Genomic DNA, 19,511 nt, shown 5'->3' on the forward strand with positions numbered 1-19,511 from the left:
ACCAAAGCAGCCTGTGCATTGAGGCCTTGCCGACAGAGGTAACGAATCACGGCCATGTCGGCAACTGTCTTCTGACACTTCATTCATTTTCAACCTGACAAGAAAATAGAAGAAAACATGTGAATTTCATAAAACGTTCGCCCAGAGTGTCCTAAAACTTAAACCTTACATCCTCCAAAATTTTCACTACCTAGCGTCACTCCTTCCATGTCAGGCTCAAAACTATTCACTCTCCCCTCGTATATGGAGTCTGGGGTCATGTGTTTTTGAATCAGAGTTAAGACACGAGCGTATATTTGTTCCTTTGTTATTTTTTCATTGTTCGTCCTCATGTCGCGATTAATCGAGACACGTAAAATAGCAAAAAATTCCAACAAACACCAATTGTCAACATATCTAGGGTATTTTGTGTTGACGTTCACCTTCATTCATGGACGTCCGCAGGAATTTTTCCCGGGAGGGGCAAGCAGGGTATTTTTTTTTCAGACGGGGCGGCAAGGAGGCATATTTTTCCTCCATAATAGTGATGCCTCCTCAAGAAACAATAAATTACTGTGACTGAAATGAAATTATGTGTGACATATGTATTTTTTAGGTGAACATTCATTCGCCCCCCCCCCTTGCTCCCCCCTTCCTTCCGGACGTCCATGCACTCATTCACGCCGCCCGCCCTCAAAGAAAGAAAAAAAATCTTTAGAGGTTTATTAAAATGTTTGTTAGAGTTATTTTTTTAATTTTTTTTTTAACTTTTGGAACGTGAGGGTCACTTTCTGCCCTCCCAAAGTTTGGCCCCAAGTATGGAAAAGACTGTTTATGAGATAATTGTTCGTCTCGTTGCCGAGAACATGTTGCAACTTGTAGATATTACTGCTTCGCAAAGCCACTGAGTCGCTTTTCTCGTCATAAGCGAATAATAGCTCAACAGTCCATTATCACGCTGGGTGCTTTTAGTGCGACAAAAGATACTCGTAAAACCCAATGAGCATTCTTTCAGAGGAACGCCCTTTCTTCGACGGGAGCGCGCTCAAGAGTGCCAACATCCAGAGACGCATGGAGACAAAGTAGTTGTGTCGAAGGCTTGTTTAGTGTGGACGACTGAACATATCGATCCGTTAAGGATGAACCGAAAGAAGCTTTTCAGTGTGCTTCCTGGGGAAAAGGGGAAGAGGGTAGGGGGAGTACTTCTTTTAAGAGACTTGTATTTCTCTGACAAGATGTAAGACGTTGCAAATTCAATTCGCCCGTATCGAAATGATCCTAAAAATGAAACCGAAACGAAGTTTTCTTAAAGGATAACAAGATCTTTCGTACCGACATGAAATCAGTGCTTGAGGGTGTTGATTTCAATATTATTATAACAACAATTGAATTATGGGTCCCGGGTTCCAATCCCGCCCTGGGCATAGGTGTTCTTTGGGATTGTCCTATCATCAAAAATCATCACTCATCCTCATCTTCTCGATTAGTCAAAAGTGGCAGAAAGCGAAGTAAAATAGGCCAAATCAATCAATCAAATATATTGCATTATGGCATACGTCAAGTGGAAAGTTAATATATAAAAAAGTAGGTTTGTTTGAAGTCATATTTAGGCACAGATAGGCTATTCGTGACTGGGCGCACAGTTTAAAGTGCGATCCGCAGGACTATATGCCTCCACCGAAGATCGAACCCGGGACCCCTTGAATGCACGCCACCCAGAAGGTCAATATACTAAATAATACAAGCTTACAGCAAGACACAATTCATATATGGCTGATTTCAAATAAATAAAAATACAGTGAATGCATGGAAATGGTAAAATATATTTTAAAATTATAAAAAGTGCTACATTATATCATGTTATTTGTTCATTCATTCTATTTGAACACTATTGTTAACATTATCATCACTGAAGGGTTCCGGGTTCGATACTTGTGGAGGCTAGGGCCTTCCCGATGGCGCAGTGGTAGCGTCGTCGCCTTGTAAGCAAGGGGTCCCGGATTAGATACCCATTGGAGGCTCAAGTGGTTCGGATCCCACCTTAAACTGTAGGTCCAGTACCGATTAGCCTTACTGTGCATAAAGTTGACTTAAAACAACAAATCAATACCTGTGGAGGCACATGACACTGTGGTTCATATCACACTTAATCTGTAGGTCCAGTCCCGATTAGGCTTTCTGAGTATGAAGTGGACTCAAAGCAACAAATCAATCAATTATCATCACCATTATCAGATCATTGTTAACGTAAGGCAGTGTAGAGAAAATCAAAATTATTTCAATTTATAAATTCAAACTTCTGTCAATTTCTGAGCCTTATATAATATAATATATAATAATATATTTGTAGATAATACATAAAAATATATAGAATTATATTTAACTTAAGATTGATGCCAAATACATTATTGACTATCTTGGCGAACAGGTTATTCACATTCACATTTAGTCATACGTACACACAAGCAGAAACAAATTCATTAAGTCTTTTGCACAAGGTTTCCACCGAACAGGGCATGGAAAAGACCGGCGATGACGTTACCACTACGCCATCGAGGAGGCCGTGGGATCGTTATAGTCTCGTTTTGTAAACAGTCTAGAGACGAGCTCTGATCATTCACTCGCTGACTTAATTGCTCCATTGTGCAGTGTCCTCTACACCAGTGTTTCTCAACCTCCGGGCTCTGTTGCCAATTACACAGGGCCGCGAGAAGTTCTCCTGAAATTTGCGACTTGCAGACCAAGCTGGCAACCACCTGGAAAGATGGTCTTTGGTTCGGGATTCCACTGCGATAACAGAAAATGCTTCGGTGACCGTGGTGGTGAGCAATCAAACGATCTAACAGGGGTGGGGGAGTGCTTTGCTTCCCTTCCCGCCTCCAAATTTGGAAATTGACGTACAGGCACCATTGCCCATTTAGTTTGCGCAGCAATTTTCATTAACAAATATATCCAAGTGAAAATATTCTGATTAATAGGAATTTCCTGGTGTCATATGAATAGGGCTCGTAAGTTGAGGAAAAATCCTTTTCTTCCTAGTGTCCGAAGACGAGGCCCAACATAATATATATGTTCATTTTTGGGTCATTGTAGGCCAGAAAAAGGTGGGTTTTATTTGTCCTTTTTTGCCTTTTTCGGCGTTTTTTGGCTTATTGGTCCTTTTTTAGCCTTTTTTTAGGTCATTTTTTTTTGCAACTTCACCTTCCTTTACTACGTTTTTACTGCCCATTCTCAATTCGAATCATCATCAGTTCATCACCTCTTAAACATCCTTTCTGTTGTAAAGAGAAAAAAAAAGAAAGAAAGAAATACGTACATTTGAACCATCCCTGAAACGAGAGAAAAACATTTCTTGACTGAAAGAAGATGCATTTCATTCATATAGTTTTTTTGCACTGCGTGTTTTCCATACCACCAGATTTTTTTATTTTTTTTATTCATTAAATATGTAATTAAAACTGAAGTTATCAATTAATTTGGATCACATTTATACGTCCTTTTTTCCGTTTTTAGGTCCTTTTTTTTATATTTTTAGGTCTTTTTATAGGTCTTTTTTTTTGGCAATTTATAGGTCTTCAACTTCCGAGCCCTGCATATGAATATCAGCACTTACCAAATTAATGTAATCATATTAGCCAGAGGAAACTTAAACCTTTCATTAGATTCATTCGTATCAACAAATTTATCCAAATTTTATCTATTTGTCAACAAGCCTAGACATGATCGAACTAATGCTGTCTATTGTTATGCCATAATTTACAATTTTCAAGAGTACATATTAGTAGTAGCAATGTGAGTTAACGGATGTTAGTACTTAGTCTTTAGAACTAATTTACATGTATTTAGAACTAAATCAATTATTTTTTGTGCATATTTACAAGTTTTATGAATATATGAATATTCATTCATTTATGAAAAAATATGTAAATAAAAGGTAATTAGCGGTACTAAATGCTTTGTATATGGTTTTATGTTAATTACTGCAAGGTATAAAACGATAATTACCTTGTATTTACATATTTTTCATAAATTAATATATTCATAAAACTTGTAAATATGCATATAAAATAATTGATTTAGTTCTAGGTATATGTAAATTCGTTCTAAATACTAACATCCGTTAATTCACATTGCTACTACTACTCATATTAATTAACTTATAAAGTTTAAAAAAAATAGCTATTTACGAGTAAAATTATTGGAATCTGAGCATCAGCTTTTAAGAAACGAATTTACCGTGCTGCGAGCTCACGAAGGGTGAGAACTACTTCTCAACAACAAGGCGATGGATATCATCCCAATATTATACCATGGCTGTGCCTAAGATTACTAAATCTGCAAATCAAAACCTACAGAGGCTATCAACCAGTCCTGCAGCCACAGTCTTTGCAACAACAGTACAATAGCTTTCTGCTACTTCAGAGGAGAAAGAAGAAACGGACGCTCGTACGGGCAAATATTTGTTCAAACAAGCAAACACTCCCGAGTGAAACTTACGTTGCTTCCTTACTGTACCCGTAACAGGTTTGTTGGGCCTCTCATTCTGAAGGGAATGCTGGAATGCAACGCAGCACGTGGTCTTGAATACTAACGCGAAATTCCGTTTCCATCGCAATCCAATTATATAACGGCTGGGTGCACGTTGATGTATGGCGGAAGTACTCTTATTTTTGCCTTAATCGTATTCCTTTCAGTCTGCGCAGAATTCCACAGCTCAGGCTGTTAATTTCCGTATGTCGAACATCTAAGCATAAGGCAGCGTTGCTAACTGCCGATAGTACGCAGACGAAACGAGACAGTGTCTCGGTCTTGGAATCTCGAAATAAACAACATACGTATACATCTTGCCACAACATAAACTTTCAAAGCGTAGAAAGGTCGTTAAGACAAACATATTTTCATAATCCTTTATTTCCTGTTTTTGCTTCGAGCCGTCGAAAATCGGAATTTTATCCTGAATACATGTGCAGCCACACGTCACAGCCTCACAACTGCTAGAGTCGAATTACTCTCGGAACATCTCCAGCGGACTACGCGAGTATGTCTAGTGAGCCTAGTGGGCGTGTAGAGCCTGAGCAGGGGCTTAGCGATAGGTTCTGGGTTGAGATGACGTCAGTAGCTCGCTTCGTTGATTGGCTGCTTCGAGAGTTGTGACTCGTTTCGAAGCTTCAAATGCATAACAGCCAAAGATGATATGGAAATAATATCCCTCTACTAGTGGGTTGACATTACTGTAAACAAAATATATGACTTACTTTTAATCATGCGCCGACCTCCGTGGCTGAGTGGGTAACATGCGCGCTACACGCCAGCGGTCCCGGATTCGAATCCCGGCCTGGGTATGGATGTTCTTTGCGAGTGCCCATTTATCAATTTCCTGATATCAACTCTTATCCTCATCTTCAAGATTAGCCAGAAGTTGTAGAAACGCGACGCTAAATAACTAAAATCATATCAAATCAAATCTAACTAATCATGCAAACAGAAGATATGTATAGGATTGTGTTCTTGTTTTCATTATTTGGTTTTGATGATGTGGGTTAAATTACTTTTATTCTCAAGAGATGGCGTATGTGGACCATGTATCAGCGGTTTGCGTGGGCGCCAAGCAAAGAAAACGGTTAGTGAGTGAGCAACAACATGGCGCGAATCACGGTAACCACAGCTGGACATTACTAAGAACATACGTCGTCTAAAGTGATTAGAATTGCCTTTCAGTGATACTTCATGTAGTTAGTGCATTACAGGTAGAAAATAGATGTCTCAAAAGAATCAGCGTGTGCATTTGTGTTTGTGTTTTCTTACAAGAATCAACGCAACTCCAACATTTTTATGGTCCTCCAAGCCTTGGATGTCTTACCTCTACCTGACTGTGAACTGTAAACTTTGTGGTGAACGGTGTGTTCTAGTTTTGCATTGACATAGCGTGGTCCAGTTGTGTGGATTCGTGTCTCAAGAACTGAACGTTTCGTGCGGGTGGCAGAAGGGACATTCCGGAATCGCGATACTAAATTTATTGCGTAGCAAGCATATTCAGAAGGCGGGGAAGGAAATCAGCTGATTCTTGGTGCGAGCAGTGCAGCAGTGTTTCCAACCAGCGAGACGATTGTGTGTCCAACATCGGCAGCGCTGAAGTTTGCAGGTAATCAGGCTCATTTTAGTACCATTTCCTTTTCCTTTCTTTACATTACATTACGTTCATTAATTGCATTATTGTGAAACCTTATCAGTTATCCTTTCACCATGACAGAGGCAGAGATTAAACGTTTAAAAGTTGTGCGAGGAAGCTACAAAGGGCAATTGACCCGTATGAAAGCATTCGTCGATGCATTTGACATTAATATACAGAGTGTTCAGGAAATTAAATTGAGATTAAGTCACTTGACAGAGATGTGGGACAAATTCAATGACGTTCAAACCAGTTTGGAACTTCAATCGGAAGCAACCGAAGAGGAAGTTCACAGAATAGAATTTGAAGAAAAGTACTACAGCATTAGGTCTCAAATGGAGACAATAGTGATGCGGCATGATCAAATGAATCAGCCCAGTGTTAGTACTAGTTCTGTTACGTCAGTTCAGTCTCAACTTAGACTTCCAAAGATTTCCATACCCTCTTTTGATGGAAATTATGAAAACTGGCTTCCATTCAAGGACAATTTTAAAGTGTTGGTCCATGATAACAATACATTACCAGCAATACAAAAATTTCATTATTTGCGGTCCTCTTTAAAGGGACAAGCCAGTAAGCTCATTTCAAACTTGCAAGTCAGTGAGGCAAATTATACAGTAGCATGGAACTTGCTCACTGAAAGATATGATAATAGCAGGCTTATTGCATCACATTACGTTAGTGAACTATTACACATAAAGTCGGTGCGTAAAGAAGATGCAAATGAATTGAGACAGTTTGTAAATACAGCAACCTCAAATCTGAATGCTTTAAAGGCTCTTAAACTTGAGGTGCCTTTGGATGAAGTCATTTTATCCCAACATTTTGTATCTCATTTGGATCACAATACTCGTAAGGAATTTGAATTATCACAAGAGCATGATTACTTTCCTACCTTGTCAGAATTATTTGCATTTGTAGAGCGCAGGTGTCAAGCTTTAGAAAACATGAAACCGACACATAGTGACACCAATGCTAAGCAGTTTCAATCACATGATAAGCAAGGTAAATTCATGAAACAAAGCAACATGTATTTAGCAACATCCACTAACATTCAGTGCATGTACTGTTCCGCAAATCATACTTTGTACCAATGTGAGACTTTCTTACAGGCAAGTTATAAACAGAAGCAAGAATTTGTGAAGAAGAAAGGTCTTTGTTTTAATTGTTTATCTTCAAAACATTCATTGAAATTTTGTAAATCTGGAAATTGCAAAATTTGTAATTTGAAACATAATACTCTCTTGCATAGGGATACACCTGAAAGACCAAGATCGTCGAGTGTCAGTAACAATACAAGCAATAGACAACAATTGAATTCCAGGGTTTCTCCTCAAGAAAGCAACAATGGGGCAAGAGATGAAGCACCTCAATCTTCATATTGTACAGTCAAAGAAAGACACACTTCACAAGTTTTATTGTCAACTGCCTTAGTGAAGGTAAAAGGCAATAATGGACAATTTCATTATTGCAGAGTCCTCTTAGACAGTGGGAGTCAGTCAAATTTTGTAACTACATCATTAGTGCAGAAACTGCGACTGAAGAAAGAAAACTATGTTGTTCCAGTCCAGGGAATAAACAATTCGTGTCTTGAAACTAAACATTGTGTAGATGTTGTAATCCAGTCTAGAACGTCTAATTATACAACAACAGTGAAGTGTCTTGTGTTACCAAAAATCACAGGCGACTTGCCCACACAGGTAATCGATTGCAGTACTTGGGATCTCCCAAAGGATATTCAGTTTGCTGATCCTTCATTTCATCAGCCAGGCAGCATAGATTTGTTGATTGGATCTGAACTATTTTTCTTGCTACTACGTTCAGATAGAAGAACAAGAATAGGAAATTATCCTGTACTTCAAGATACAGAGTTAGGATACATTTTAGCAGGAGCTATGCCTCAACAATGTGAAACACCTACAACAGTTACTTCATGTTTTGTTCGTACTGAAGATAGCCTTCAATTACAAATACAGAGGTTTTTTGAGTTAGAGGAAGTATTCACGAAGACCAAGAGCAAAGAAGAAATGGATTGTGAAAGGCATTTTCAAGAAACAACCATCAGGCAGAAGGATGGTAGATTTATGGTTAGGCTACCATTCAAACCAAATCATACTGAATTAGGGAATTCGTTTCAACAAGCAGACAAAAGATTTCATCAGTTGGAAAGAAGATTAACAACACAGCCAACACTCAGGCAGAACTATTGTGAATTCATGGACAATTATGAATCATTAGGCCACATGAAGCAAATTAAAACTACTGATGAAGAGAACAAGGAGTCATATTACCTACCGCATCATGCTATTATTAGAGAAAGTACTACAACACCTGTGAGAGTTGTATTTGATGGATCATCGAAAACAGACAGTGGACTATCCATTAACGATGTTCTAATGACAGGGCCTACAGTCCAAGAAGATCTATACTCTATTGTACTGAGGTTCAGAACGCACAAGATAGTTTTTACAGCAGATATAGCACAGATGTTTCGCAACATTAGAGTCCATCCTGAGGACACTAAATATCAAAGAATATTGTGGAGAAAATCACCAAACGAAGAAATACAAACTTATGAATTATTAACTGTAACTTATGGCTTAACCTCATCGCCGTACCAAGCTGTTGCAGCATTACAAATGCTTGCAAGACAGGAAAACGAAAACTTTCCCAATGCATCCAGCATATTATTAAGGGATTTTTATTGTGACAATGTAGCATCAGGAGGTGATAACATTGAAACTATGCTCAACTTACAGTCTGAACTGAATGAACTCTTGAAACGAGGTGGATTTATTTTACGCAAATGGTGCTCCAATTGTGAGGAATTGGTGCAAGCAGTACCAGAAGAACACAGAGAAGTTCATTTACCATTTCAGTTCAATAATGAAGCAGAAATAAACACATTAGGCCTCATCTGGCAACCATCAACAGACAAATTTTTAATTTCGTGCAAAGTAGCGAAAGATGGAGACTTTTGTTCACCATTAACGAACATAACCAAACGACAAGTTGTGTCAATTGTTAGCTCCATATTTGATCCACTGGGACTTATCAGTCCAACTGTCATTTTATACAAGATGTTTTTGCAGAAACTTTGGAGTTGTAAATTGGAGTGGGATGAACAATTAGATTCAGATTTAAGAAACCAATGGACGAATTTGTATCAACAACTACCAGATATAGTTCACATCCAAATAGAGAGATTTGTACTTACAACAGAAAAGACAAATGACATTCAGATACATGGATTCTGCGACGCAGCAGAAGAAGCTTATGGTTGTTGCATTTATATCAGATCAAGAGATGAGTCAGGAAGAATCAATGTTAAATTACTGTGCGCAAAGTCAAGAGTAGCGCCAATCAAAAAAGTTACTTTGCCACGACTAGAATTGTGCGGTGCTCTTCTATTAGCTAAACTAGTTAAGAAAACAACACCAATTTTGAGAATTCCAATTGACAGTACATATTTTTGGACAGATTCAAAAATCGTACTTGGGTGGCTAGCAGCGTCCCCCACTCGATGGAAAACCTTCGTAGGTAACCGTGTTGCACAGATCCAGGAACTTTCTGTTATTAACCAATGGCATCATGTCACATCTAAGTGTAATCCAGCAGATTTGATAACAAGGGGAGTAGAACCAAGAGCCCTCAAGGATTCGGAAATTTGGTGGAATGGACCTACGTGGTTAAAAGAAGATACTTGGCCATTACATGTTATGGAAAATAGCGAACTTGAAGAATGCATAACAGAACAAAGAAAGATTGTTACATCAATGTTTAGCAAGATACATGGAACAGAAGCAGATTTCATGTTGAGATTTTCCACATTACAGAGATTGCTTCGTATAGTAGCAACATGCTATAGATTCATTTACAATGTTAAGAATCCTACTTCGAAGAGAACAGGAAACTTTTCTTATGTTGAATTACGTGCAGTACTAATGAAATGTATTTTAATTGTGCAACGCATTTCATTTCCACAAGAAATTCATGATCTAGAAGAAGGAAAACAAGTATCAAAAAATAGTCCTATCAAGGATCTTCATCCATTTATTGATGACAGACAGCTGTTACGAGTTGGTGGAAGACTCGAAAATTCAGAATTGCCATATGAGAGCAAATATCAATTAATTTTGCCTACCAAACATCATCTGACGCAACTCATAATTGAATCAGAACATCGTCGTTTATTACATGCAGGGCCTCAATTGTTGATAAGCTCTTTAAGACAGGAATACTGGATTCCACATATCAGACAAACAGTAAGATCTGTCTTGCATAAATGCTTAATATGTTTTAAGTTGCAAGCCAAGGCGTCACATCAACTCATGGGACAATTACCAAGCCCAAGAGTCACACCATCACGTCCATTTTTAAATACAGCAGTAGATTATGCTGGTCCTTGTATCATAAGAACAAACAGAAGAAGCAGAATCACTACCAAGGGATATGTAGCTATATTTGTGTGCATGGCTACTAAGGCAGTGCATATTGAAGCAGTTATTTCCTTAACATCAGAGGCATTTATCGCTGCTCTACGCAGATTTGTTTCTAGAAGAGGAAAATGTCAAAACATATACAGTGACAACGGGACTAATTTTGTTGGTGCTAATAGAGAACTGAGAGAGCTCATTCAACTCTTCAAAGCAGAACAGCTAAAAGGTGGACTTGAAGATTTTGCAATAAAAGATGGAATCAACTGGCACTTCATTCCAGCTAACGCGCCCCACTTTGCAGGATTGTGCGAAGCCGCTGTAAAGTCTATGAAATATCACTTTAAGAGGATAGTGGGAAATGCTACTTTGACATACGAAGAGCTTGCAACATTATTATCGCAAATTGAAGCATGCCTCAATTCCCGACCCCTGACCTCAATATCTGATAATCCCAGTGACACCTTTTACTTAACACCTGGTCACTTTCTTATAGGGTCACCTCTCATGTCCATACCTGAGCCTGATTTAACTAACTTGCCCCAAAACAGTCTTTCTAGATGGCAACACATTCAGCAATTACAACAACATTTTTGGAAAAGATGGTCGAAGGATTATCTCCACGAACTACAACAGCGTCGTAAATGGACGGCTTCAACAGAAAATCTTCAACCAGGCATGGTGGTTCTGGTCAAAGAAGACAACGCACCTCCACTTACATGGAAAATAGCAGTAGTGGAAGAGACGTTTCCTGGTAAAGACGGTGTAGTGCGTGTGGCCAAAATTAGATCAAAAACTGGTTTTACTAAAAGACCAGTGAACAAATTGATTCCCTTACCTAATGACAATTGAATTAGTAAATCTGTTGATTGGAATTTATCCAATCAAGAAGGGGGAATATGTATAGGATTGTGTTCTTGTTTTCATTATTTGGTTTTGATGATGTGGGTTAAATTACTTTTATTCTCAAGAGATGGCGTATGTGGACCATGTATCAGCGGTTTGCGTGGGCGCCAAGCAAAGAAAACGGTTAGTGAGTGAGCAGCAACATGGCGCGAATCACGGTAACCACAGCTGGACATTACTAAGAACATACGTCGTCTAAAGTGATTAGAATTGCCTTTCAGTGATACTTCATGTAGTTAGTGCATTACAGGTAGAAAATAGATGTCTCAAAAGAATCAGCGTGTGCATTTGTGTTTGTGTTTTCTTACAAGAATCAACGCAACTCCAACAAGATATTACATACATTTTGAATGCCATACCAAAGTCTCGAATGAGACCGAAAATCCCCGACTCTTTCCAGCTAGTCCCGAACGATCTGATCTCGTTCTCGTCTCGATTTTTAAAACGTTGGCTCGGTACCATCACTAATCAAAATCGTACATTGCCAGATGTTCCCTTTTTTTATTTCCTGCACTGTACGCATTTCAACCCACTTGAATTACAGATTAACTACTCACTGTAATATTACTTGACAGAGGAAGTCTTCTGCCAGCAAATCGAGAACGTATCTGAGTATCATGTGATCATGAACTTGATTTATATATATATTCGGTTTTTTAAAGGCTCTTCTCCTTTCTTATGTATTTCGCAATAGTTTCGCTATTTGGAAATCTTAAGAAACCAATAAAAGTCAGAGAATTTTGTTAACATCTTCAGGAACCTAGGAAAACCGGAAAAATATTATATATATATATATTCTGGCAAGTAAAAAGCACCACACATGAAGATCTACTTTTTACTCAAATATTTATACAATTCTTAATTTATTTGTTGTTGAAGGAACACCACTACATAGTTTATACATTTTGAAGATAGAGGAGATTGTAGATAGTGCCATCTGGCGTCGATGTGTTGCAAAACTTATTCACAATTAGAAAATGGCAAGTTCGTGCTGGGAATCAGTGTATACGTCAGCGCCAATTGTCTTCAGTCTATGTACATGAACGTTTTCCCAGGCCGTATGGTTTGCAACGCTGCCCGATGCAAGCGTAATGGAGGCACAGAGAAGGATTTGCGATTGTAAGAACATTGTGGCGACGTCGTCGGTATTTGACAGCCCGTTTCATAAGCTTAACGACGTGTGGCAGGTGCCGTGATGGTTATGGTTTTTTTAGCAAATGGAAACCGAGACGAGCTAGGATGTTTGGGAAGCTTCCAGAAGTTGACGAAGTAACCTTGAAACAAGTTTTCTTGCGTTCCCTTGAGCTTCCGTGATTTGTGCAACTCTGGGGCGTGATTTGACTAAGAAATGATAATTTGTAATTTAAATTATTGTTGCAGATGGCTTTTCCTCACCAGCGCCTTCGTCCAAGAAGTAAATGAGTGGATGCAGCACCTATAGAGAATACTCGCAATATACAGTATGGTGCTGCGTATTATTACATAAGGCCATAAGCAGAATGTGTCGAAATTTCCCCCGCAATCAGTCTTGAGATGAAGATCTATGAAGATCTTGACATTATTTTCCATTTTCAGTGTATCATTGATATGGACAATATTAAACTTCATTCTTTTACCCATAAAAGTGACAATTTTTAATTATTGCTAACGCGGTTCTTTTTGTTTACATTCTATATTCTACCCCCGATCTGTCTCTACTGAAATCAAGACGAAAATATTTTTTAAACACTTTATCACTCCGGTGATTAAGTATTATAAATGAACAAAAGTCATAAGCATAAAACATAAAGAGGAACAGTACACTCTGTCTCGGATTCTATAAATCAATGCCGCGCATAACGGTGGAGAAAGCGAGCGGGCGGAGCAAAGCAAACAGCTGGTAGCTGCAACAGCTTTTTACCCTCCATGCACTCACTTCCCCTCTCACGCGTTGATTGGTTGAGCCTTCTCGAGTCCTACTTGCGCAGAAGACTTTTTGTGCGCTTACTCCAGAGATTACGTTTGGAATTTGGATCCAGCTAATAGCATCTGTACGTCAACTTCTAAGAATTTGTTCTTTGTAGTTTTTCTCCAGATATACGAGTACATTTTGAACCAGAGGAATGCAGATGCAAGATTCCCCGTCACCTCTTACAAATATTACCCTTGTTATTAGCCACCGTTACATTAAATTATCAAACTTTCTTACACGTATTACATCGAAACTATATAACGCACATTTTGTAAAATGAACTAGATTTCCAGTGTACTTACGTTTCTGGAGGGCTAGGAATCGGAAGCAGAACAAACAAATGACTTTTGTGTCTTGTTTCAAAAGATAAAGAGCAAATGCGTTCGTTCTTATGCACACATAATCGTTTTACACGCCTCATTTCAGTATTCAAATTGCCGCATTAAAGCTTTCAAAGTCTTGTTCCTCGAATGTAAATGGCTCATGAGGGTAAGAGCTTACTTGCGAACCGTGAAATAATGGGATTTAGATTGCAAATTTCTCGTTTCAAAGTTGCCCGTCGTCCTTGTTAGGAAACCAGAACGAAATATTTGGGCCATATTTATTGTATCAAAAAAATTATGTCATTGGGTAACGCACAAGAGTGATGGCTTTTCGTATCTTAATGGAATGGAATAAAACTCTAAATATACAGATTTGGCCTATTAACGTGATGTTTTCCACGATGCATTGCGCGAGGCGAACGAGTTCCTTTCATTGTACTAGTGATGTCGATTTTGCTTGTCGAAGCAGGGTATCGCTAGTCAACAGCTTAAAGTGGTGTTTGTGTTAAGAGCTGTCAAGGTATTGAGTGTACAAGGGGATATGGCCACCTCGAGGCCCGATAAGTGTCACTACAGTGCGGGGAGAGTGTGTGAGGTGTGAGCATTGTCAACACGGGATCGGGGTGATGGCGAGATAAGGACTTCAATGTGTGGTGCAGTCAGTTGTTCAGGAAGTAACCATGGTGGAAATTTCAACAGGTGCAGAGGAGAAAACGGAAACACTTCTTCCAAAGAGGAATAATGATGAGCCACCAGAGTAAGTGATTTCAACATGTGAAAGCTCGGTTAGCATGGCCATAATGTCATGCACATCGACCCGTCCGTCGGCCCCCTGGAAATTATCATAGTTTCTTTAAAGTTACAAAAAAGACAGAAAGCTTGTTTGTTATTTTTATACTCAATAACATAAAGTTACTACTTCAGAACAAAATAACCAAAGTAAGAAATTGCATTACATCGAAGAAATTGAGTGTAGAATGCTGGAAGCAGGCGATTTTTTCTTCTTCTCTCCATACTTTGCCATTTAATACAAAACAGAACAGTTTTCGAAATTCCAAAAATGAGATGTTTGTGTAAGAGATCAAACATATACTTAATGACAAATAAGTTTCGCCTGACATTTAGAGCTTTTCCTTGAACGAGTTGTGTACAAATTTTACAAAAATCATTGTGGGAAGGAGACTGGCAGTCAGGAAATAGGCCCAGGCCCTTTCGATGGCTATCGAGCCATGGGTTATTATTATTATTATTATTATTATTATTACATAAACATACAGGGTGCTCCATAAAAATGCATACACACGTTAACAGGAATATCAAAATCAAGTATCAGTTGCATTTTGAAGCACTGGTATTGGAAGAGTTACATTCCAAGAAGAATCCATACTCTCAATAAAGATGATCCAGACCGGAGAGTGAAGTTTTCTGAGTGGTACTACTTGAGAAAATGTGTCAAACAGATGCATTGGATAAAGAGGTTCAGAAAAATGCTATCTGCTTCCATCAAACCTCACGCCACTAGATTTGTTGTGTGTAGAGATGGAAAACAGATAGAGTTTACAGCACAAAACCTGGCAAGAGTCGACAGATTGAAGGCAGCCACTGAACGAGAATGCGCCCAAATACCGAACGAAATGATTCTTGCGATTGCATTGCTTCGGATTTCCAGCAGTGACTGGACCACAACAGTCAGTTTGAAAATATGCGCTTGACCAAGAAAATTATTCATGTCTGTAGATTATTTTAAATTTTGAAAATGACGTTATAATCATTCAAAGTGTGTATACATTTTAATGGGACCACTCATTTGGTGGATCTAGTAGAAATCTTCCCAATAATATAATGATGACTCGCGTACTTTCGACGTGGCCTTTGGCCACGTCTTGTACGCTCGCATGCGTGACCTTCGGCCACGTTGTGGGCGCAATCATGTTATAGATGAGGTTCTTCATAGATCTTAATGACTTTGAAAATGTCTGCATGTTGAATTGGATGATGGGGAACATATGTATAACTTTGAAAAGTTTAGAAAGTAACTTTATGTGTGTATGGGCTCTAATAAGGTACAAATATTCAAACTATTATTGTCTATTTTCTTAATAATGAACTGATTAAGTAATAACCGTTTCAACATAAGTAGTTGGATGTTTTGCTTAAACGAATTGAATAGCGACTAAATTGAAAATGCAATATTTACCTATTTTGTTATTTTCACATTTTTTAACGTAATTGGATAATAACTGTTTTCTGTCATTCCCCTCAAATTCCTACCTTGCCTCTGTAATAAATTTTGATGCTCGTATTTTGAAATTGGAAAAGTCTAGCATAATTCCCTTGCAGTAGTTTTCGGGGTGAAAATAAACTTTCTTTAAGTTCCCTAGCAACGTCCGTTTCCATGGACAACAACAGGCACGGCAAGCTCTAAGGAATTGCATGTCATTATACCTAGTGTTGCCCACGGGACGAGACGGGACAGGCTTTTAAAAATTCGAGACGAGACGAGATTGACCATGTGTCATAAGACAAACGAATATTTTCGAGACGAGACAGCATTTCCACGAGACTCCACGAGACGAGACAGGCCAAAGTCTCGTCTCGTGGGCAACACTAATTATACCCCCTAAACATTTAGTTAAAACAAGCACGATGTAGATATTTACGAATTGAGTATAACGTAATTGTATCTGGGCTGAAACTCCTTATTATGTAGATGTCACCCTTGTTTCAGGCACCTTTTCAAAGCCAGGAGTTCATTCATCTGTGTGCTATTGATCTGTGAGAAATATAATGTATCTCGACAATTAAGAATTGAAGGAAACAATGTGTGCAAAAGAAATGCCCGTGGCAACGGTTGCTAAGGACGTGAAAAAAGGGCATTTTCACCCTTAAGGAAGGGCCAATTGAGAGATTTTTGAATTTTCTCGGCCTTTTGGGACGATTTCATGGGGGGTCGTAATCGGGCGTTTTTCGCCTCCGGGGCTTCCTTCATGGAGAACATTTATGTCAGTGAGTCAGTCAGTGGTGGGATTGGGGCTATATATATATTGGATAATTATTATAATAACAATATAGGGGAGAGTGGGGGATAAGAAACAGGGGTAATAAGAAACTTATTTTTTATTTCCATTATTTGTGAAAGTAAAAATTTGAAAAAAAATCACAAGCTAGCCTCATTAATTGTCTATCACTGTAAAAAAAATCAAGAAGATTGTGGTTATGTTAAAGATTATTCCATCATTTGTTTATGCCTGTGTGAAACTTTTCCATCGGAAAGTAGCGTTTTCACACTAATATTATTTTCTATAGTAAATTTCTTGATATTTTTTACGTTATTCTGTGGACAAAAGATAGGACTTTCTGGTCCTATTTTGTTAACTTTCTGTCACAAAAATAGAGAGTGATTATTGTCATGTATCTTATTACCCCAAATATGAAAAGCAAATGGGGTAATAAGATATTGATGTCTATTACCCCTTGCTTTTGGCAATAATCAATAACACTTTGATTTCTCATCATGGCAAGCAGAAGTCATCTCATGAAGATCAAGAAGATAGTGAAACAGATACTATTATGCCAGAACGATACTATGCCATTTACTATGACATCAGCTGGTATGTGGGACGAGTTACTAAGACAAGAAGACAGCGGCATAATCAAGTTCCTCAAATAATCTTTGGGTACTTTTAATTGGCCTTCTAATGACAACATACAAAGTGTACATAAAGATTTTATCTTGTGTGGCCCTATATCTTTAAACGGAAACGGACCATTTACTTTAAGCCGCTCAGACCTAGTTAGAATCAAAACACTATATGCAGAGAAGAAAAAGGACGTTATAAAGTCACAAATATGATTTTCTTTGTTAATTTACCATAAAACCTATTAGAAATAAGCATTTGAAGATGTCAGTTGCTTTCGCTTTGAAAATATAAAGCTGTATCAGAACTTTTGCCATTATATTTATTTTCTAGCATTTTCATTCCTTTGTAGTAAAAAATATATAAAAAAAATATATGCACCAAAATTTTATGGGTAAATAAGATACACATGTTGATTGTATCTTTTTATTCCAGCCAGTTTAATAGATAGAATGCATTAAAATACACACCTTGTTTCTTATTACCCCTATTGGGGGAATAAGGTGAAAACAATTTATCAATTATTTTATAATTTTTGTGTGCTCGTTTTATTGTACAATTGAGCTCATTATTTTTTTCTGGGTACATTGGGTTACCAACTATCCAAGAAACAATTATCAATGCTAGAAATTTAAAATTTTTGGCTATGTTAATTTTTCATGTTCCTTATTCCCCCACTCTCCCCTAGTACTAAGGAAAATAAGTTTGTAAAATTGTTTATTTTTGTTAGTTTGTGATAGTTATTTTATAATCGTCACAATAATAATTATTATTATTTCTATAAAAGCTGACCTCCATGGTGGAGTGTTCAGCACAGCATGCTAGCAAAGCCAGTGGTTCCAGGCACCCTGCCTGGGCATGGGTGTTCTTTGTGAGTGTCCCTTCATTAGTTTCATCATATCACTCATCCCCATTGTCGCAATTAGCCTAAAGTAGAAGAAAAGCAACCCTAATAACAAAAATAAAAATATTTATGTACAAGTTTTATCAATTAACTTCCCCCTTCCTTACAAAAATTTCTGGCTATGCCCATGGAAATATTTTGGTGGAAATTTTACATGAGAGACCATCAACAGCAGGGTACAGACAGGATGCCCCACACTAGACCCATTCATCCCTGGCAACTAAAGATTCATTATAATGTAATAGTCCCATTTGTAAGAGATATTTCCATAATGTAGACTTCTTTGCGATTCATTTTGTTTTTTCAGCTGCCATCAACAGAACACATTACGAACTTTTGATCTGATCTGAATATTATAATACATCACTGGCGAACTAATTGCAAAATATAAATTCTTGATTTCAGAATCAAAGTACCATGCTTCTCTTTCAGAAAATTTATTTGATTCATTGAATTAATTAAATTGATATAAGAAGTTGAAAAGATTTTCCCGGGCTATCGACCAGGTGAGTTGTGGAAAAGATGCCAAGCTTTCGAGAGCTAACGTTACTCTCATCTTCAGGGTAGAAGTCCTATAGTAGATGAGAGTGACTTTAGCTCCCAAAAGCTTGGAATCGTTTCCACAACTCGCCTGGTCGATAGCCCGAGAAAATCTTTTCATCATTCGTCGCCAGGAAAGCTTCAAGACTTACTTGATATAAGAAGTGTTCTGCTAAAAAAAAGTACGATTATAAATAACCGACTAACTTAAAATCTGGATTTTCTATGAATGTTAGTGTTTTGGGTGTGTCCTTAATTATAACTGCTGATGTCATATTTAGTTATATCTAATGAAAATTGTTGTATGACGTTTTTGTGAGAAGATGAACTTGCATTTCGTTTTTGAGCCACCTTCTTTTAATTGCTTTAATTTTATGGTGTCTTATCATTGTATATAATATCAAATAATTGAGTATAGTAATGGTAGATTCTTTTATTTTCAGTCATTTAACTCAGACATCAACTTGGCTACCACCGGCTGAGAATTGGATACCAGGCTATAAGGGATTCCCATACGGTTGGGAAGAGGCATTAGACAAGGATGGAAAATTGTACTTCATCAAGTAAGTTCAACCAATATGTACATAGAATATACTAGTTATATTATTAATTTATTCGTTCAGGTAAGCAAGAGTAATTATATTGTCTTGCCAAGTGATGGTTCT

At 37.8% G+C, this 19,511-nt stretch overlaps 1 protein-coding gene across 3 annotated transcripts in view; it reads left to right on the forward strand.

Moving 5' to 3' along the window:
• Positions 1-19,511, forward strand: part of LOC145985429 (uncharacterized) — a 232,749-nt gene that overhangs the window by 147,402 nt on the left and 65,836 nt on the right. For 2 of the 3 annotated variants that reach the window (XM_083119452.1, XM_083119451.1), the window contains exon 2: positions 19,290-19,409. In XM_083119452.1, coding sequence (XP_082975578.1) covers positions 19,290-19,409 — 120 coding nt within the window. Of the gene's footprint in view, positions 1-19,289; positions 19,410-19,511 lie in introns of those variants that run through there. The other variant, XM_083119453.1, reaches the window with a different exon arrangement.

This window comes from Lepisma saccharinum, chromosome 3 (genome assembly GCF_977018435.1).
Source record: "Lepisma saccharinum chromosome 3, izLepSacc3.1, whole genome shotgun sequence".
NCBI lineage: Eukaryota > Metazoa > Arthropoda > Insecta > Zygentoma > Lepismatidae > Lepisma > Lepisma saccharinum.